Here is a 17342-nt window from a genome sequence, read left to right as displayed (position 1 = left end):
CAACTATGGCCTATATCACTGCAAAGTAAGATATAATTTCTTAAATTTAACCTAAAATTGCTTATTTTGCTTTGGCAACTTAGTTTTACTTGAAATTGTCAGACAAGGTCATTGTGCTTATTTTAAGATACTTATTACTTAATTATCTTATTTGATCAAGCAGTCTTGACATTGAGTGTTAACAGACAGTTTTAAGTACTGTGAGGCGTAAAACAACCAATTTCCACATTTTAAAATGACAACTATAACAAACATCAAAGGTCCTGAACTGAGGTTTCATAAGTTGAATTTTCTTATTTTACGATTTTGCATAATGGAGTAATAAGGTAAATGGAAAAAATACAAGTATGAGAACAATCAGACGAAAGCTCAGTGATCTAGTGGTAGAGTGCCTACCTTCAGACTTGGAGATTGTGGGTTCAATCCCTTGCTGGTTCATACCAAAGATCATTAAAATGGGACCTGCTACCTCCCTGATTACAACTCAGAGTTAGACAAATGTAAATATATACTTAGGTATTTAATAAAATAGTTATTTTTATTACAGCTTGAAAGAAGTCAATATTACTTGTTTTTAGTCTAAAAATATTATTTTCAAGACCGCTGTGGTTCATATGGGCTTAGTATTATTTTCTTATTTTTCAAAATCTTACAGGTTAATTTTAAGTAATTAAATAACAATTTCTTGTTCGGTTGGCAGATAATTTTGCTTATTTGAAGTAATGATTTTCTTATTTTACTATATTTTTTTCTCAAATTTTCTACAGTTCTTTTAGCGGTGCAAGAACTTTATTCATCGTAGAAGGTGTATGACGCAACACTCAATAATATACCTTTGTAACAATAAAACATTGTACACGACTATAGATGTCAGTGTATATGGCCGACAAGTAGCATGTTGAAAAATTTTACCAAATGAGACCGGTAGCACAGTCATTTTTAAAATATACAAGTCTATCCTTACGTACAACAAAGTACAAGTGAAATAGAAACAGTGAAACATAGGAGTGCTTAATTATTGGGAGCCTAGATACAGTGTCCCGTCTGTCAAAATGTGCCGGTCTTCCACTAAATAGGACAACAACAACAAGGTGTATTTTTAATTTTGTTATCCTTTGTTTCTATGCCAGTCCATTGAAATATATATTTACATTAAATTGGTCCATGGCACACAAAAAAATTACATCATTGATTAATCGACTTCAACTGGACTTTCATCACATTGGTGTCAACAACAACAAAAAATCCCGTTTAACTCCTTGTATGTAATCAAAAGGTCAACCTTGCCAAGACAGAAATGATTCAACTGATGGTGTCATGGTGTCAGCGTGAGGCAGTTTCAAGCTTCGAAACAATGGTGGTTCCTGAGGAAATGGATAGTAAACAGCATTTATATCTAAACAGGGCAACTTTTCTTATATCCATCCATCCATCCATTTTCTTGACCGCTTTTCCTCACAAGGGTCGCGGGGGTGCTGGAGCCTATCCCAGCTGGCTTCGGGCAGTAGGCAGGGTACACCCTGAACTGGTTGCCAGCCAATCACAGGGCACACAGAGACAAACAACCATACTCACAATCACACCTATGGACAATTTGGAGTGTTCAATTAACCTGCCATGCATGTCTTTGGAATGTGGGAGGAAACCGGAGTACCCGGTGAAAACCCACGCAAGCACGGGGAGAACATGCAAACTCCACCCAGGAAGGCCAAAGCCCGGACTCGATCTCACGTCCTCAGCACTGGGAGGCGGACGTGCTAACCAGTCAGCCACCGTGCTGCCACACTTTTCTTATATATATATAAAAAATAAAAGTAAAGAGAAGAACGAAACACTGGCTTGTCAAGATTGCAAAAGCTGTTACTTCTTGAGTTGACATTGAGATAGCCTACTTACAATTAGTATTTCAGGTTGTACCCTGCCTCTCGCCAAAAGACATCTGGGATAGGCTCCAGCATACCTGCAACCCTGGGAAGATTAAGAGATTAAGAGAATGCATGAATGATTTGAAATTAAATGAGTTCTGAGCTTGGCCATGGAATGAATTAAACCCGTAAGTCAAGGTACCACTGTAATGTAAAGAAAACCCTTACTCGTCATATTACTGATCATTGGCTTATACTATGTGGTTAAATGGTTTTCCAATGGGCTGTTACACAACAGGGTGAATAAATTAGACACATGCAAAGCAATAAACAATTATCTGATAATTCCTCGAAGTATGTCAGACTAATCAAACAGATACATACTGTATACAGTATATCCTGCTTAAATACAGCATATGAGACAGACCAAAAAAAAACTAAAACAAAGCTTATGTGTGCGTTCATCTAAGCATCATCCTGAACTTTCTACTCTCAAGCTTCAATTATCTGAGTGAGACTGAGAAGGAAAGACTTAAAAAGCAAATGTGGGGAGTGGTACCAACAAAGAAGGAGAAGGGAGTGGGAGGATAGATAGAGAGAGAAAGAGAGTGGTGGAAAAAGAAGGAAGAAAAGAGAGCCAGAGCGCAGGCAAGTCCTGCATGTGTGTAAGTTCCCAGCCCTGTCAGGGCCCTGTCAGCCTGTGATTTATGGCACCGAGACTGGGAGCAGTCTTCGCTGCCAGCTCAGTATTGTTACAACTGACAGCTAATGAGGCCAGACTGGCTTTCAAGCACAGCACTTAACAGAGGCCTCCATCTTCTCCACTCACCAGTATTCTCTACACTCTCTTTCTCTCCTCCATTTATTTCTTCTTCCAGGGTGGCGGCATGCAGCGTGCAAAGCTGCAACAATGCTTCCGGGGGTCCAAGGAGAAACTTGTCAGGCAGACTTAGATATATGAGCGGCACTGTGTAATTGCCATATTTTCGCTCTCTTCTGTGGTCTATTAGCCAGAGGCTCAGCACAAAAATAAATGAGGGTGAGATCATGATTTAAACATAGGAAGTTGAACACATTTGAGACAGTCAGCGCTTCACTACTCTTTGACCTCTCAGACTGATTGGTTGGAGCATCATCTTTGCAATGTTTCCTAAACTTTCCAGTATTTGGCAACCCTGGTCTGGACTGCATGGGACCTCTTGCTATAATCACTAGCAGTCTCTGGCAGAGCCACCCTCCCTCTCACCATCCTCCCTCAGCCCCTAGTTTCATGTCAGTCGTGATTAATGGCACTAGGGCCCCGGCGCGGCTTACGCTGCCAGTTCCAGCGATGTTCCCTTGATACTTAATGAACTCTGACAAACTTCTTTTCCCTTGCTCTGTTGTTCCCTTTCTCCACCCCTCAAACCCCTAACCTGTTTAAAATGCAAAGCACAGAGCTGCCATGGGCACACCTTAGGGTTAGCTCTCCTTCACTGTGAATTTCTCAAGAGGCCAATGTCTAAAAATACGACACCATTGCCATTATAAGTCAAGACCCTTGGATTGCAGGTGATAAATACACAAAATCCACGTTTTTTCTCTAGTATTAAGAAAACCTGCTTTTTTCTTGAAGTCAGAACCTCCCCTTTGTTGTCCTAGTCTGATTCAGGTGCTACAAATGTTTGAGCAAACACAATAGAAGTGAAACTTTGTCATTAATACACAGGCAAAACCGTGTACACTAAATTGTCATTGTTGTGATTCCTTTGGCTGGAGACAGACCTAATGTTGTCTGGTCTTTGTCGCCATCTGCTGTTTTTAGTGGGTAAATCACTTACGACGATTTTTTTAATAAAACAACTTTACTGTTTATTGTTTTTATAGGTTCTCGCGTATTTTGAATATAAATACAGCACAGAACCTTAACCATACTATCCACTTTGCACTAAGTGTACACATTTTTCTGTGCCATAATTAGATTGCAATGATCGTCTCTATTTTTTTCCTCAAATATTTGGTTTTTATTTGTCTTAATATGGCGGTTTCTATGTTACTACCAGTCAAAAGTTTTTATACAGATTCTGTGTCCAAACCTTTGACTGTAAAGTGTAGACTCTGTCTGTCTGTCTTTCTGTGTGTCTGTCTGTCTGTCTGTCTGTCTGTCTATCTATCTATCTATCTATCTATCTATCTATCTATCTATCTATCTATCTATCTATCTATCTATCTATCTATCTATCTATCTATCTATCTATCTATCTATCTATCTATCTATCTATCTTTTAAATGTATTGAAACTGGCAATGGATTGGTTCATCCACTAGATGTCAATAGCGCTCCTATTATCCTGGTTGAATCCTGTGAAGAAGAAGTTAGCAGGTGGTTCTAGTGTTTAGCATTGATTTGGACCAAATTGGAAGGTAAGAACTTCACAGAAAGGTCGCGACGATCTCAATGGCAGCTTATTTTAAATACATTGTGCGGTATTGTAACGCCCAATAACCATTTGGCCACAGTTATGGTCTAACGCAAAAGAAAAGGCTGACCAAAAGATATCTCGCGGACTCTCAGTTATTTATGCCAAACAACGTTTATATTTCAAGAATGCAATCTGCGAGTTTAGTAAATCAAATTAATCAACGTTAACAGCGTAACTTCTCGGGTTCACGAATTCCATTCGTTGTTTTCAAGAGTTTAGGTTCTTGTTTAATCGTGTCCTTTTTTTCTGTGGGAGCACCTTAAGACGGCAGAACGGTGTGAGCTAAAACTTAATTTAAGGCAGGTTTACCTCAACTTTAAATGTACGTCTTCTTTCATGAGCAATAGTTCAGTGGTCATGACGATCAGTCCCTCAAAAGTCCAGCTGTTCACACTTAACGTGCATGTTTTGGTCAAACACGTGAAAACTGTTGATTCAAGAGACCAGTCTTCAGTAGTTTGATCAGCTTGTTGTTACCATGTCCCGAACGAGAGCTAAACAAACAAATGCACAAGCACCACAGCTAGAACTCATCATTAGTATGTCCATAGGTATTCCCTAGTTATTTTCAAATACATTTGATCACCGGGGATTTTCACACATGGGGCTCAACCCTCTTTGACGGTGACAAGGTTATTGAGTCCCAGCTAATGGCAGGATAAGCTTTGGCTAAGTGCAGATAAACAGTAATGAAGCCAGCATATGTGCATCATGTGTTACTTGCTATATGTGTAGTTCAGTGGAGGGAGAATTTCTGATTGTTTTCTTTTTACATCCAGGTTGAAAGATCCATTCCTTATTACATGCTGTCTGTCTATTTTGCTTTTTCAGAATGGCACAGTGGGGTGCCATATTCTCAATTATTGTGGCTCTTGTTGGAGCAACACTTTTAGCTTCTATGCACAAGATCGATGAAGGTCACACTGGAGTGTACTACAGGTGAGTGTGCAGTGTGTTTGGCTGCTGTATGTTTGCAAAGCAGTTAACCTGCTTAGCTGTAAAACAGCCATCTGCTTCAATTTGGTTTGCCAAAGGCATCCAAAACATTATTGGGGAGTCATTTTATTAGAAATGCTGACACACTGTGATATGGCTTTGACAGTGTTCGGTATTGTTGACAAATATGGATATGATCATAATGAAAGTGGATGTTGAGACCAACAAACTCGCTCAGCTGCATGAACTCACTCTTTTTACTTTCCATCAGTCTGGTTGTTTTATACTTCTTTCAATGTCAGTTGTATGTGGATCAGAATAATTCAACCAGAAGTTGGATGTCCATAAGAAAATGGCCATAGCTGATCTCACAAACTTTTTAAGAATGCACCACTGGCAGTTAAAGAAGGTCATGCAATTTACAATAGATGTAATTAATCAGCAACAACAACAACAACAAATCTCATTGGCCTAATTGCCAGAACCCCAAATTATAAATTTAGCGGGGGGTTTATGCCCACCTGTAAGATTTTCTTCACTGCAGTCAAACCTACAAGCCACAATACAATGAATTTGTTGTGGGACACTGGTTGATCTGATCTGTTCATATTTCTTAATATTTAAAAAGCAATTAAAGGAAACCGATTTAAATTCATTGGCAAATGGTCCCCTCTTCAGGGATTTAAATAAACCTTTTTTTTTTTGCATTCTTATCAGTCATGCCTTCACTTTATAATGAGCAACCAGTTGGTTTCCTTAAAAAAATTTTTTATATATATATATATAAAATCAGCAATTTATATTCCTTAATTTGTCATTGTGCATGGCAGCAAACTATTTTTCAACAAATATTTCAGTTTAAACTTGGCATTTCTTTTATGAAAACCATAAAATATTAATTTTTAAAAAAGGCATTAACAGCAACGTCGCTTGAAGCAAGCATTTTTAGCAAGTGACATATCAAGAGTAGGTACAGTAGGCATTTCTCAGTTTAGACCAGTTGACAACAAGTAATAAAAAACAAAATCTTTATACTACTAAAAGTTTTGGAAGTGTTCAAACTAAAATGACGATACCTCGAGAGGAAATAAATATTTCCTTCAATTGACTTCACCAAAGTCCTACAAAATATCACCTCCTTGTATACTATACTATCAAACTTGATTAGTACCCTGTATGATTCAATTATGATCAAAGGCTTATACTGTACTTGTCACCTTGATAATAGACAAGTAACAAATTTCGTCAGGATTACAGGGGCTAAATGTTACGTAGGTAAGGCACATTAACATGATTCTCACTGATTTGCATGTTAATTTGACCCTGTTTCGAGTCCTACGCAGCTTTACGCTGGGCGCGGTACGTTGGTCAGGGCTCAGTGAACGACCAATCACGGCTTACCTGTTTTCTGAGTTTGGCCATGTGACTTTTTACAAGCTAAAACCCTGAGGCACTGTGTTTTCAGTCAACAGCAAGTCGCAAAATAGATGTTAAAAACGGGTGGATTTTGATGCTTAATCCATATTCCAAGGAAATATTATTCAGAATACCGTGTTTAGACTAGTGGGGCCATATAGAACATATTATTGTAAAGAACATTTTGGACTTGACTTTTCCTTTAAGCCCTGTATCTCACTGAGTGAGGGAATGATAGCGATTTCTCTTCAGGGTTCATCAAAGTTCATTCAAGGTCGCAAATGTTTGTCAGACATTTGGTCGATAAGGAAAAGCATGGCGAATGTCTAGCGATTTTTTTTTTTTTCTTCCGAACAACCATAAAAATTGTTGCTGAATGTCTGACAAACTTGTGCAAATTATATCAAACCCTGATGAGAAATCAACATTCACTACCTTCACAAACACAAACATTCACCCTCTCAGTATGCTTTAAGGGATTTTATTGGTTCAACTGTCTTGATTTATCACAGTTGAAAAACGTCTTTGTTGTGTGTGTTTTATAATCCAACAGGGGAGGAGCTCTCTTGACCACCACGAGTGGACCGGGTTTCCATCTTATGCTTCCATTCATCACCTCCTACAAGTCTGTACAGGTGATTTAAGTGAATGTATATTTTGAAATAATAATTTGCATTGTACCACAGTCAAAACAACATTTAGACTTGTAAGTAAAAAACATTTGATTCAAAGCAGAAATTACCAAGATCCAGTTGCCTTATTTTTCTCGACTAAGTCACGCTTTTTTTCTATAGTTTGGCTCGTCCTGCGACCTATATACTCAGGTGTGACTTTTGTATATTAATATTAGAGCTCGGACTCACACCCTAATTACCCATTTACTTACTGTGTTGATGGCAGAAACAAGCTCCGGTTGGATTGGAAACTTTTGCTTCTAACTCCAGAGTCGTTTTTCATTTTAGTTTAAAATGACTGACCTTAACTAGAATCCCGCCTTGCATTGTGGCGAAAGGTAAAATCCTGGTCAGTTATTGTGCCTTTTGATGCTATAAATAATAAATCCCTGTTGTGGCGGATGCCGCATGCTAAACTAGCAATACGTCACACATTAGTTGCCGTGACTACTACCACTTCTACTTCTATTTCTTTTTCTTCTTTTGCTTCTATTTCTTATTCTTATTCTTTTGGTGGTTGGCAAAAACTTAGGTGCCACAGCAAGGATTTACTATTTATAGCACCAGATGGCGTAATAGCCAATCACGATTTGACCCCTTTCCCTACAAGAAAATGCGGAATTCTAGTAAATATAGAAACATTTTAAACTGAAAAGAAAAACTTTTCCGTAGTTAGAAATTTTTGAAATCACTGAAACATGATTAGGGGAATGATTTGAGGATTTCTGCTCTTGTTCTTTATTATAAAATTAATTTCCCCCAAAAATGTGACTTAAACTTATACATGATTCATTTTTTGTCTGGTGCCACTTATACTCTGATGTGACATATAGACCAAAAAATACTGTATGTGATTGTTAAGAAGAGGGGACCTCAGTCTTTTTAACATGTTGTTAGCATTTTATTTGATTATTGTTGTTGTTGTTTATTAGAGCTGGGCAATTATGGCTGTAGAATGTGTCAGGATTTAATTAAAAGTATTTAATTTCACTCTATCGATGACATCCTCTAGCAGTGCTGGAAATGCTTAATTTGGAAGGTGCTAGCCCAAAGCACTATCATTGATCCAATTCCATTAACCTTCATCTTTTGTTTATGCAGTGTAGTGTATCTAACTAATACTCTCTTGGAGTGCAAGCATTACAGTTGAACAACTGTCCTAGGTCTGCTAACTTGTTAGCGGGCTCATTTTCCTGATTGTGACTTCAGTGCGTTGCTGAGGCTCGGAGCCGTCTAACACCAGAACTAGCACTACCTACATGTGATTCATGTAATTTGTGCTCATATGTCAGAAAATAATGCATTGTTCTTGTCTTGTAGACGACACTACAGACAGATGAGGTGAAAAATGTTCCCTGTGGCACTGGGTAGGCTTTCTGTTGTGATATTTTGAACTGGTTTCATATGTGGCATCTTCATGTGTTTACAGCAGTGTTGCGCCACAAAATGTATTCAAGATGCTTTAAATTGCGTAAAGAAAATGCACTGGCATCATTTTCAGAGGAACGTTTCACTCACTAAAAGTTAAAAACTCTTTCAGTGGTGGTGTGATGATCTACTTTGATCGCATAGAGGTTGTGAACTACCTTGTTCCCTCAGCAGGTAAACAATAAAACGACTATTTGATCCTTCGGGAAAGTCGGCATGTTATGTGTTTGATGTCCTGTTCGTCTCACCCTCTACAGTGTTTGACATAGTGAAGAATTTTACTGCAGATTACGACAAAGCCTTGATATTCAACAAGGTTCACCACGAACTCAACCAGTTCTGCAGTGTTCACTCTCTGCAGGAGGTCTACATCGGCCTTTTTGGTAGGTATCAAAGGTGACGGTCTCCAATAATAACAAATGCTTTAGTAGAACATGTCTGTAGAACAAGCAGCAGGACTGCACCAAAATTTCTCTTATTGTTAATCATTCACTGCCAGCCATTTTCACTGAAGCAACCCCCTTCACTCCTGGCTGTTTTTTTGGATTTTGACAGATTTTGCAAGGCCCACAGAATATTGTGTTCTATTGCTATAAAACATGGAACCTACCAAAATAAAGATTAGAGTATCTTCTTTCACCAGGAAAAATTGGTATATTTATATATATTATAATATTGGTATCTGTTTCCGTTTTGCTGCAATGGGGTGGATGCCACGGACTTCCGACTTCTGGGTTTCACACATCAGCGCCGTTTCTGGCCGTGTACCAACACTCGCAGTCCCTTCTATGCCCCCCCCCCTCCCGCGCCCCCACCCCAAGCACGCGCTCCCGCCTGCAGGGCGTATCAGCTCTCTGAAATGTTTCAGAAAGGCGGAAGTGCAAGTATTAGGACGCGGCCCACACGTCGTGAACCGGAACCAGAAACAAAGTGTGTTGAAAACCCAGATGTCGGAATTCCCGCCTCCTCCGTGGCATATATCCCATTAGCATTAGAATATAGCTAAGTATCATCAATATTCACATTTCTAGAGAAAACACTGTCAAAAAGAGCTTGTTGTAACATGTCCCTGCCTAATCTCTTATACTCTGATGCCACCTGCTGGCCGTTTTTTGTAATAACTACCAATGCTTGAAGCCACCATCAAAGCCTTAAAAAAGCATAAAAGTGAAGGACAAATTATTAAAAAATGTATTTACATGTTTTTGGGTTTGAATGAGTTAAAAACAGTAATTGGACACACATTTTCACTCACTTTGATATTTCAAAAAAGCTACAAAGTGGGACCAAGTCCATGCTTTGGTCCACATAGCCTACGTTGTTGTTGTGTGGTACTAGTTTGTCTGTGAATTCGTATTCTCATCTTCACACGCACAATCTCCTCTTCAGACCAAATCGACGAAAACCTGAAACTAACATTGCAAGAAGATCTAACAAGCATGGCACCTGGTCTCATCATACAGGTACAGTGAAAATGGTCACCGCAAAACCATGATGACCCAAACACGGTCATCTTTTAGTTTTTCCATTGTTTTAATTAATTTATGAATGTATTGTAGCTATCAACGCTGCAGAATCGAAAGCTGTTCAACTCAACTTTATTTAGTTTACCTTACCGGGGAATTCCAATTTCTGTAATGGGTTTTTCCAGACTTTTGTTTCAGTTTTCCTTAATAAGATACTCCATATTTTGGCGGAAGTAGACTGTAACTATATCTCTGCCATTATTTTTGTTTTGTTTGCAGGACCCTTATTATTTTGAATGAGGCCATTATATAACAAGTTGTGCAATGCTATAAAAGCTGGATCTGGCACAAGTTGTATTGAAAGGTAACACCAACGTGATAACATCATTCGGTCTTTTGGCATCAGAGGCACTGAGAAGTGCAATCATTCTGCCTGTCTACTTCGTTACATAATATTGTGATTTCAACACAATCTCTTTGTTGATCTCAACATCCTGATCTACACATGAGCTGTCTTGTTTCCTTTTACCTGTCAAGTTGAATTCATCCACCACTCAGAGCATTGCAATATTAAGGTGAAATCTTTTGGAATATCATTACCGGTACCTACGGGAGAGGTCATTAACAAAAGTGTTAGGACGCTAGGCCTGGGCAATTCATTGCAATTTAATCTCATGATCATACAAACATGATAATCAAAGAAAAATAATTGAGCCGAATGAGAATGACGCGGTGTGTTTGCAAGTTACCAATGTTGTGAAAAGCACCCTGAATGCACCATTTTTGCTTGTGCGTCATGTGTGTGACATGCATGTGATTTTGCCCACCCTGAGCGTGCTTTAAACTGTTTAATGACACCCCAGTTGGAGTTAACTGTAAAATTAAACGCACAACAGAATTTCACACATTGTATAAATAAAAGACATGCTTCATTTCAGATACACTGTAACCACCAGTGCTAATGCTAACGTCAGCGTAAAATAGCATTGACAAACTAATGGAAAATTAGCGTCAACTTCCGGAGTGATATTCCTTTAAATAACAATTATGCACACACAACTCTGTAGGAGCACTTTGACAGGTAATATAACAGTACTTAAAAGCACATAATCTTACTAATCTGTGAAAATGAGTTATATTAATGAAACATTCTTATTCTAATGTTCACTGTGTGTATTCCATGCATGCACAGCACCACACTGCCCCTAAGATGCTGACGTGCACACAGTACGAACAGCCGTTATTTATTTTTAGGGATGGGCAAGTACCGATACCAGGTATCTGTATAGCAGGGGTGGCCAAGTTCGGTCCTCGAGAGCCACTATCCAGCCTGTTTTCCATGTTTCTCTCCACTAACACACCTGATTCATGATCAGGATCGTTGTCAGGCTTCTGCAAAGCTTGCTGATGAGCTGATTATTAGAATCAGCTGTGCTGAAGGAGGAAGACATGGAAAACAGGCTGGATAGTGGCTCTCGAGGACCGAACTTGGCCACCCCTGCTGTATTGTGTCAATACCAGGCCTCATTTCAAGGTATCAGTCTCGTGACGTTAGCTAATAACACTATTAGCTGTCCTCTTGTGGCCGTTTCATTATCATGAACTAGAAATGTGAAATTACAAGAGTAGAAAATTGCCATTAAATGTATGCAATTTCAAGGAAAATTGCCATGTTAGGGTATGTAGAGCTTTATTTAAAATAATCTAGTATGTATCAAAAGTTCTAGTGGTATCAGTGTATGGTTTGACTGCTCAAGAGTTGAGTACTCGCGAATGTATATGTAAAGTGCTGAGATTCGGTGTTTAGCATGAAATCATGTGGAGGTGAGGTGAGGTGAGTGGAGAACAGATATGAACAGTCAATTCTAGGTAGACGTTAAAGGTAACTGTGGCAACTTGTCAACATATTCCATGTTTTTGGATGACACAAAAACCGATGTAGCAAAGATGCCTGCACATTGTGCTGCATACGGTTGTACACATAAAAAGCAATCACAACAAGCGACCTGGGAATACCTTACATTGGTAGAAATATATTTTTGGGCTTTATTTTCCCCCAAATTAGCACATGCCTTAATGTTGAGGGGGGGAGTAAACCTCGTGAAAATCAGTTGAGAAATGAGTACCAGTAAGTTGTTTTATTTTCAAATGTAGGCCTACATGCATTAGATTTGATGGAAACATTGCCCCACCAACATGGCTGCCACGTACGTGTGTGCCACAGCATGCGAGGCAAGTTTATTTGTATTGCACATGGTACAATTCAACAAAGTAACTCAGTGCTTTACATGTATTGATAGTGATAAAATCGGCATTACAAAGGAGAATCCATTTTCAATTGCCTTGGCCTGTTAAATAATAATAAAAGGTTAAATAAATCAAACAGTTCCACGCATAGAACAAACCCATTAGTGTATTGCATTCCCTCACTCAATAAGAATTGTTAAGAGAATCATTTGAAGAATTGGATTTATAAGCAGTATTGATAATGGAATCGGAATCACTAAATACAGTATTTAAAAATTCCCCCCCCTAGTAACTACTCGCCACTGTATATTATAATCGCATGTAATTTGGAACATCCCAGAAGGGGGGGAATGCTTTGATATTTACCGTAGCAAACCTGCAGTTGTGTTATGTAGATTGTTGAAAGGGTTTTATGAGATCCAAATGCAACCCTCCCGCACAAAATTGATCACAAATTGCGATACAAATACATTTCCCGAAAGGGTACTAAAAATGCTTTTCAATGATGCATAGATTGTTGAAATCCGGCAACCAGAAATAAATGAAATTAACACCATTTATTTCCTGAAACATGACCATTATAATCCCAACTGTTTGTTCAGATATGACCCAAGGATTTATTAAATTCATTTTTTATCCATTATTTAAATGTAGTTTAAGAAGATATTATTTTTATTATTTAGACGGATGTTTTCATTGGCATCGTCAACCATTATTAAAAATAATAATAATAATAATAATGATCTTATTGACCAACCACTGCTTGTCTTCATTTGCTGAGAAGACGCTCATGTCTGTCTTTTCATTGTTTAGTTGAATTTGCTAAAGTCTGACGTGATTTAAAATTTAAGGCTGCTAGTCAGCTAGCGTTAATGGGTGCTTTATATTGGCGTGCATAGCACTTGCGCTTTTCTTATACAGTATTTGAGGGCAACTGTGCTAATGGTGTCGCAGATGACAAGATGACCTAATGATTCACAACCATCAATTTTTGATTTTCAGTTCCTGATTTTCGATTTGATTAGATAAAAAAAAACGTTTTTTAAAAATATTTATATAGAATGACTCATTTGATAACCAAAATATGTTTTTATTTTGAATATCTACATTTTGTCCTAGTTACAAACCTTAACTTTTTACAACTATTAAAAAAAATAAAATAAAATCTAAAAAATTAACTAATAATTTTGACGGTTTAACTACATTTTTGTCTTATCAGTGCTTGTTAATTAATTAATAATTTTTTTATTTTTTTTTTTAATTACTTGTTAAAAAATAGTGACCACCCCGCCACAAAGCCCCCCACCCCGCCTGCGGCCCTATACTAACTGCCTACGAGCTGTATATGTCTGATCTGTCTGTATTCAATCTAGTTTGTACAACAGTCCGCTCTTGAGATGGGAGGAGCAAGATGAGCGCCCTGTCGCTTCAATGGCTTGCACGGGCGTGTCTGGGCTATCAGATATCCAGTCATTATATTCTGATCAGTCACAAAGAACCACCAAACAATACCGGATATCCGCAAAATGTGTCCGTCCCCCAAAAAAATCGATGCATATTTTAAGCATTTAACATTGATATTACATCAATTTTCGATGCATCGTTACATCCCTATTTGTTGTTAGTTCATCCCAAAGGTTTGTGACAGTGAATGAGACACTTGCTAGAATAAAAATAAAACTTTTCTAAAAAGTGAAAATCACATGATTGGCCAGAATATTTTGGATTGTCGGGAATAATATTCAAGGGGGGCAAGATATCTGGTGGAAATCTTTTAATTTGATACAATTATAGATGTAGCGTTGCACCACAATACTTTGTGAAAATAATGCGTGACAATTATTTGAACCCATTGCGAGTTTCATGTCAGCTGAGTACATTAGTGTCACTGAAAGACCAGAAGGCATTTATAGTTAGCTTTCACAACCTTTGCTAAGACCTTAGCAGTCCCCACAGGATCATTCATCAACAGTGTTCTTTCCTCTTTTTTTTAAAGGGGGGGCCTGTTCATAAAGAAACCCCTTAGACCCCCTAGACAAACACACATTTCATTGCAGAGTGTTACACTCTGCTTTGGTTTTTAATACGCAGGCCTAAGTTTTCCTATAAATAACCAGAACCAGTTGAAATAACAATTGCTGCTCTTTCTGGGAAAGCGGTGATGTTGTCACATTGCGGATGTTGAGCTCTTACATCTGGGCTACTCGACATCTGCCTTTGCTTATTCTCCTTGTGGTGAACACTTCTTGGGCAACATTTTCTTAAAGAGTTGACCAAGTCTCTACTTTCTTTGCATCTTTCTCCGCAGGCAGTGCGTGTCACAAAGCCCAACATCCCAGAGAGCATCCGCAGAAACTACGAGCTCATGTAAGTTTTCTTTTGTTCCCTGTGTGAACTTTGACTGTTCCTTGAGCCCCGACGTTTGTATTGTGCGTTATGCCCCCTGTGCGAACCCCCATCTCTCACGGCCAAATGTTGTACAGGAAACCCTAACCACATTGTTTATGTCAATCTTTGAGCATCTTTGTTTGGCCTGAAGTAGTCACCAACATGTGCACTGGAACAGCAACTATAAAATGCTCACCCCAGCCCTCACATGACCCTCCACTGTGAGTGCACCATCATTTTTTGACGTGCAATGTTTAGTGAGTGTGTTACGCCGCCTCTTGTGCCTCTTTGTCCAAAAAGTGACAAGCAACAAATCTAGCAACTCTCCCTGGTGTTATCGGAGACTTTTCTTGGCTCTTAAACTTCCTTCCAGGCTCTGCAATCAAAGCAGGAGTGATTTATCCTCGCATATAGCTGCAAAGAAACCGCAGCTGGTTGATCCTCCCTGATTGTGACTCACAGAGGCAGCACTTCATCACCAAGCCGTCAAATTCCACTTGTCGATTAGTGTGGGTTTTCACAGTGGCACGTGCAGTTCCAAAACAAATGCAGACCACCACCCAATGTAAGGTTTATGCTACAACTTCCCTAAATTAGCATCGATGATTACCAAAATTATTTGTAACGTTTCAGTATTTTTTTAATACTGTATACCTGTGTGTAGAAGTTCTTCATCTAAATATTTTTAATGGTGACATATAATTATTCATTAATTAAAAAACTTTGTTTCGGCCCCGATTTCCTTAATTTTGGGGGATTGGTTGATCGGCTGATCCCTTAAAAATAAACCGATCGTTTCCTCCAATTCCATCTCCCCCCTTAGAGGTCTGAAAATGTAAGCCACTGTCCTCTTCTGCTGATATGACTAATACACTTTTTATTTTTATTTGAGGGAACTACTTCATGTGCAGTTACAACAACTTGTTTGTACTATTTCACAGATCTTTTTTAATGTTTTCCAATACAACAAGAATGGAACACTGAAGGTGTATAGATCGGCAAAAATCGTAATTGGCAGGTCAGACTTTTTAAAAGATCGGGAATCTGTGATTGTTCAGAAAATGGTGATCGGTGCACCCTTACTTTAATGTCTTTATATCATCATTAATTAAATGCATTGCGCCACACAATACATTCTGAGAACCAAATAGGAAAGTTAAGAATTGGGCCGGCCTTAAAAATCAGTCGTGCCCTAATAAACAACATCACTTTTACACAGATTGACCCTCGCTCACCTTTGGAACACATCACTGCATATCCGGGTCTTTTTTCCCTCTACTAGATAGATATGTTAGCACTGTGTGCTTGTGGATATTCTCTCAAGCTCACACATTTGTGAAAAAACAAAAAGGCATTAAAGACTTTATTTTTCTTCAAAAAACATTTCTTGTGTCTTTAATTAGAGGGAGGGAGGGAGGAAGAGGGAGAAGGATGATGAGAGGAGGATGTCCGGGGGGAGCTCCACCTGCATTGAAGACTAGCTTAAATGTATTAGTCGGGTCATGGACGTTGCTCTACTACTGAGCTAATCACCAAACAAAGTTTCGTAGTATTTTTGGGTGGTGTGTCCCGCGAGATTTTATGAAAGGACAGCTCGTAGTAGCCGCTCCTTTAAGCATTGCCGTTACGCTTCCCATGCAGCTAGTTGTAAATTACGTCATTCATAACTACAGTGCGTAAAGGGGAAAAGTTGCAGGTTATCTACCAGAAAGTACGCAAGGCCTACCTGTCGATCTTTGAGCTCCTTATGCAAGTACTTGTTTGCTATATGCTAACTCCTCGGACTAGTTTAGAGTCTTGGTAAGGTCACTTGGCGAGCGGCGGCGCTGCATGTACCGGTACCATACAAAACGCATTATAGTTAGTTTTAAATGACGCAGTACCCCATTACCAAATTATTACCGGATAACCATGCATCCCTAGAAGGTAGTGAATGTTGATTTCTTGTTAGGGTTTAAGGCTGCAACATTTGCTAAACATTAACCAGATGTTCACCTTTACTGTTTTAATTTTATTTTTTTTCCTGTCGCAATATGTTCAAACAATGTTGTTGTATCGAGGTACCACTACTGGTATTCTCCAGTGTTGACAGCCAAAAATCTCAAGCTATCAAAGTACTATGCAGATAATTATCAGGTTTTTGAGCATTGATACCAGCAAATTGGGGATGTGCATTTACATGAGTAGAGAGAAAAAAATGCTTTTGAAGGGTGCTTTTGGGGGAGCCTTTTATAATCCAAGAGCGTATTGTACTCAAAATGACAGTAATCTACAGTAGTCAGGCTTTTATGTTTGTAAGAAAAGCCCTTCTGGATTGCTTTCGTAGCACAGACATATGGAGACTATGGCTGATGTTGTCACATGTAGGGCAATACTCACCAGATAGAAAAAAATCCTGCTGCTCCTTAACATTGCTGTAGGGCTCTTCAATGACTCCGTGGCCAGTTTTCCTATAGTGTTT

At 38.7% G+C, this 17342-nt stretch overlaps 1 protein-coding gene across 4 annotated transcripts in view; it reads left to right on the top strand.

The window, feature by feature from the left end:
• Positions 1-4180: 4180 nt before the first annotated feature.
• The window catches only part of erlin2 (ER lipid raft associated 2), a 23008-nt gene continuing 9846 nt past the window's right edge, over positions 4181-17342 (top strand). The window contains exons 1-8 of one of the 4 annotated variants that reach the window (XM_077561287.1): positions 4181-4267; positions 5158-5265; positions 7232-7313; positions 8673-8719; positions 8893-8954; positions 9038-9163; positions 10170-10243; positions 14802-14860. In XM_077561287.1, the coding sequence (XP_077417413.1) occupies positions 5159-5265; positions 7232-7313; positions 8673-8719; positions 8893-8954; positions 9038-9163; positions 10170-10243; positions 14802-14860 (557 nt within the window). In that variant the 5' untranslated portion in view covers positions 4181-4267; position 5158. Of the gene's footprint in view, positions 4268-4288; positions 4331-5157; positions 5266-7231; positions 7314-8672; positions 8720-8892; positions 8955-9037; positions 9164-10169; positions 10244-10525; positions 10591-14801; positions 14861-17342 lie in introns of those variants that run through there. The other 3 variants (XM_077561288.1, XM_077561286.1, XM_077561284.1) reach the window with 3 other exon arrangements.

The sequence above is a fragment of the Vanacampus margaritifer genome, chromosome 3 (genome assembly GCF_051991255.1).
Source record: "Vanacampus margaritifer isolate UIUO_Vmar chromosome 3, RoL_Vmar_1.0, whole genome shotgun sequence".
Lineage (NCBI taxonomy): Eukaryota > Metazoa > Chordata > Actinopteri > Syngnathiformes > Syngnathidae > Vanacampus > Vanacampus margaritifer.
Note: the sequence above shows the minus strand (reverse complement) of the source record. Positions and strands in the feature narration are given on the sequence as shown.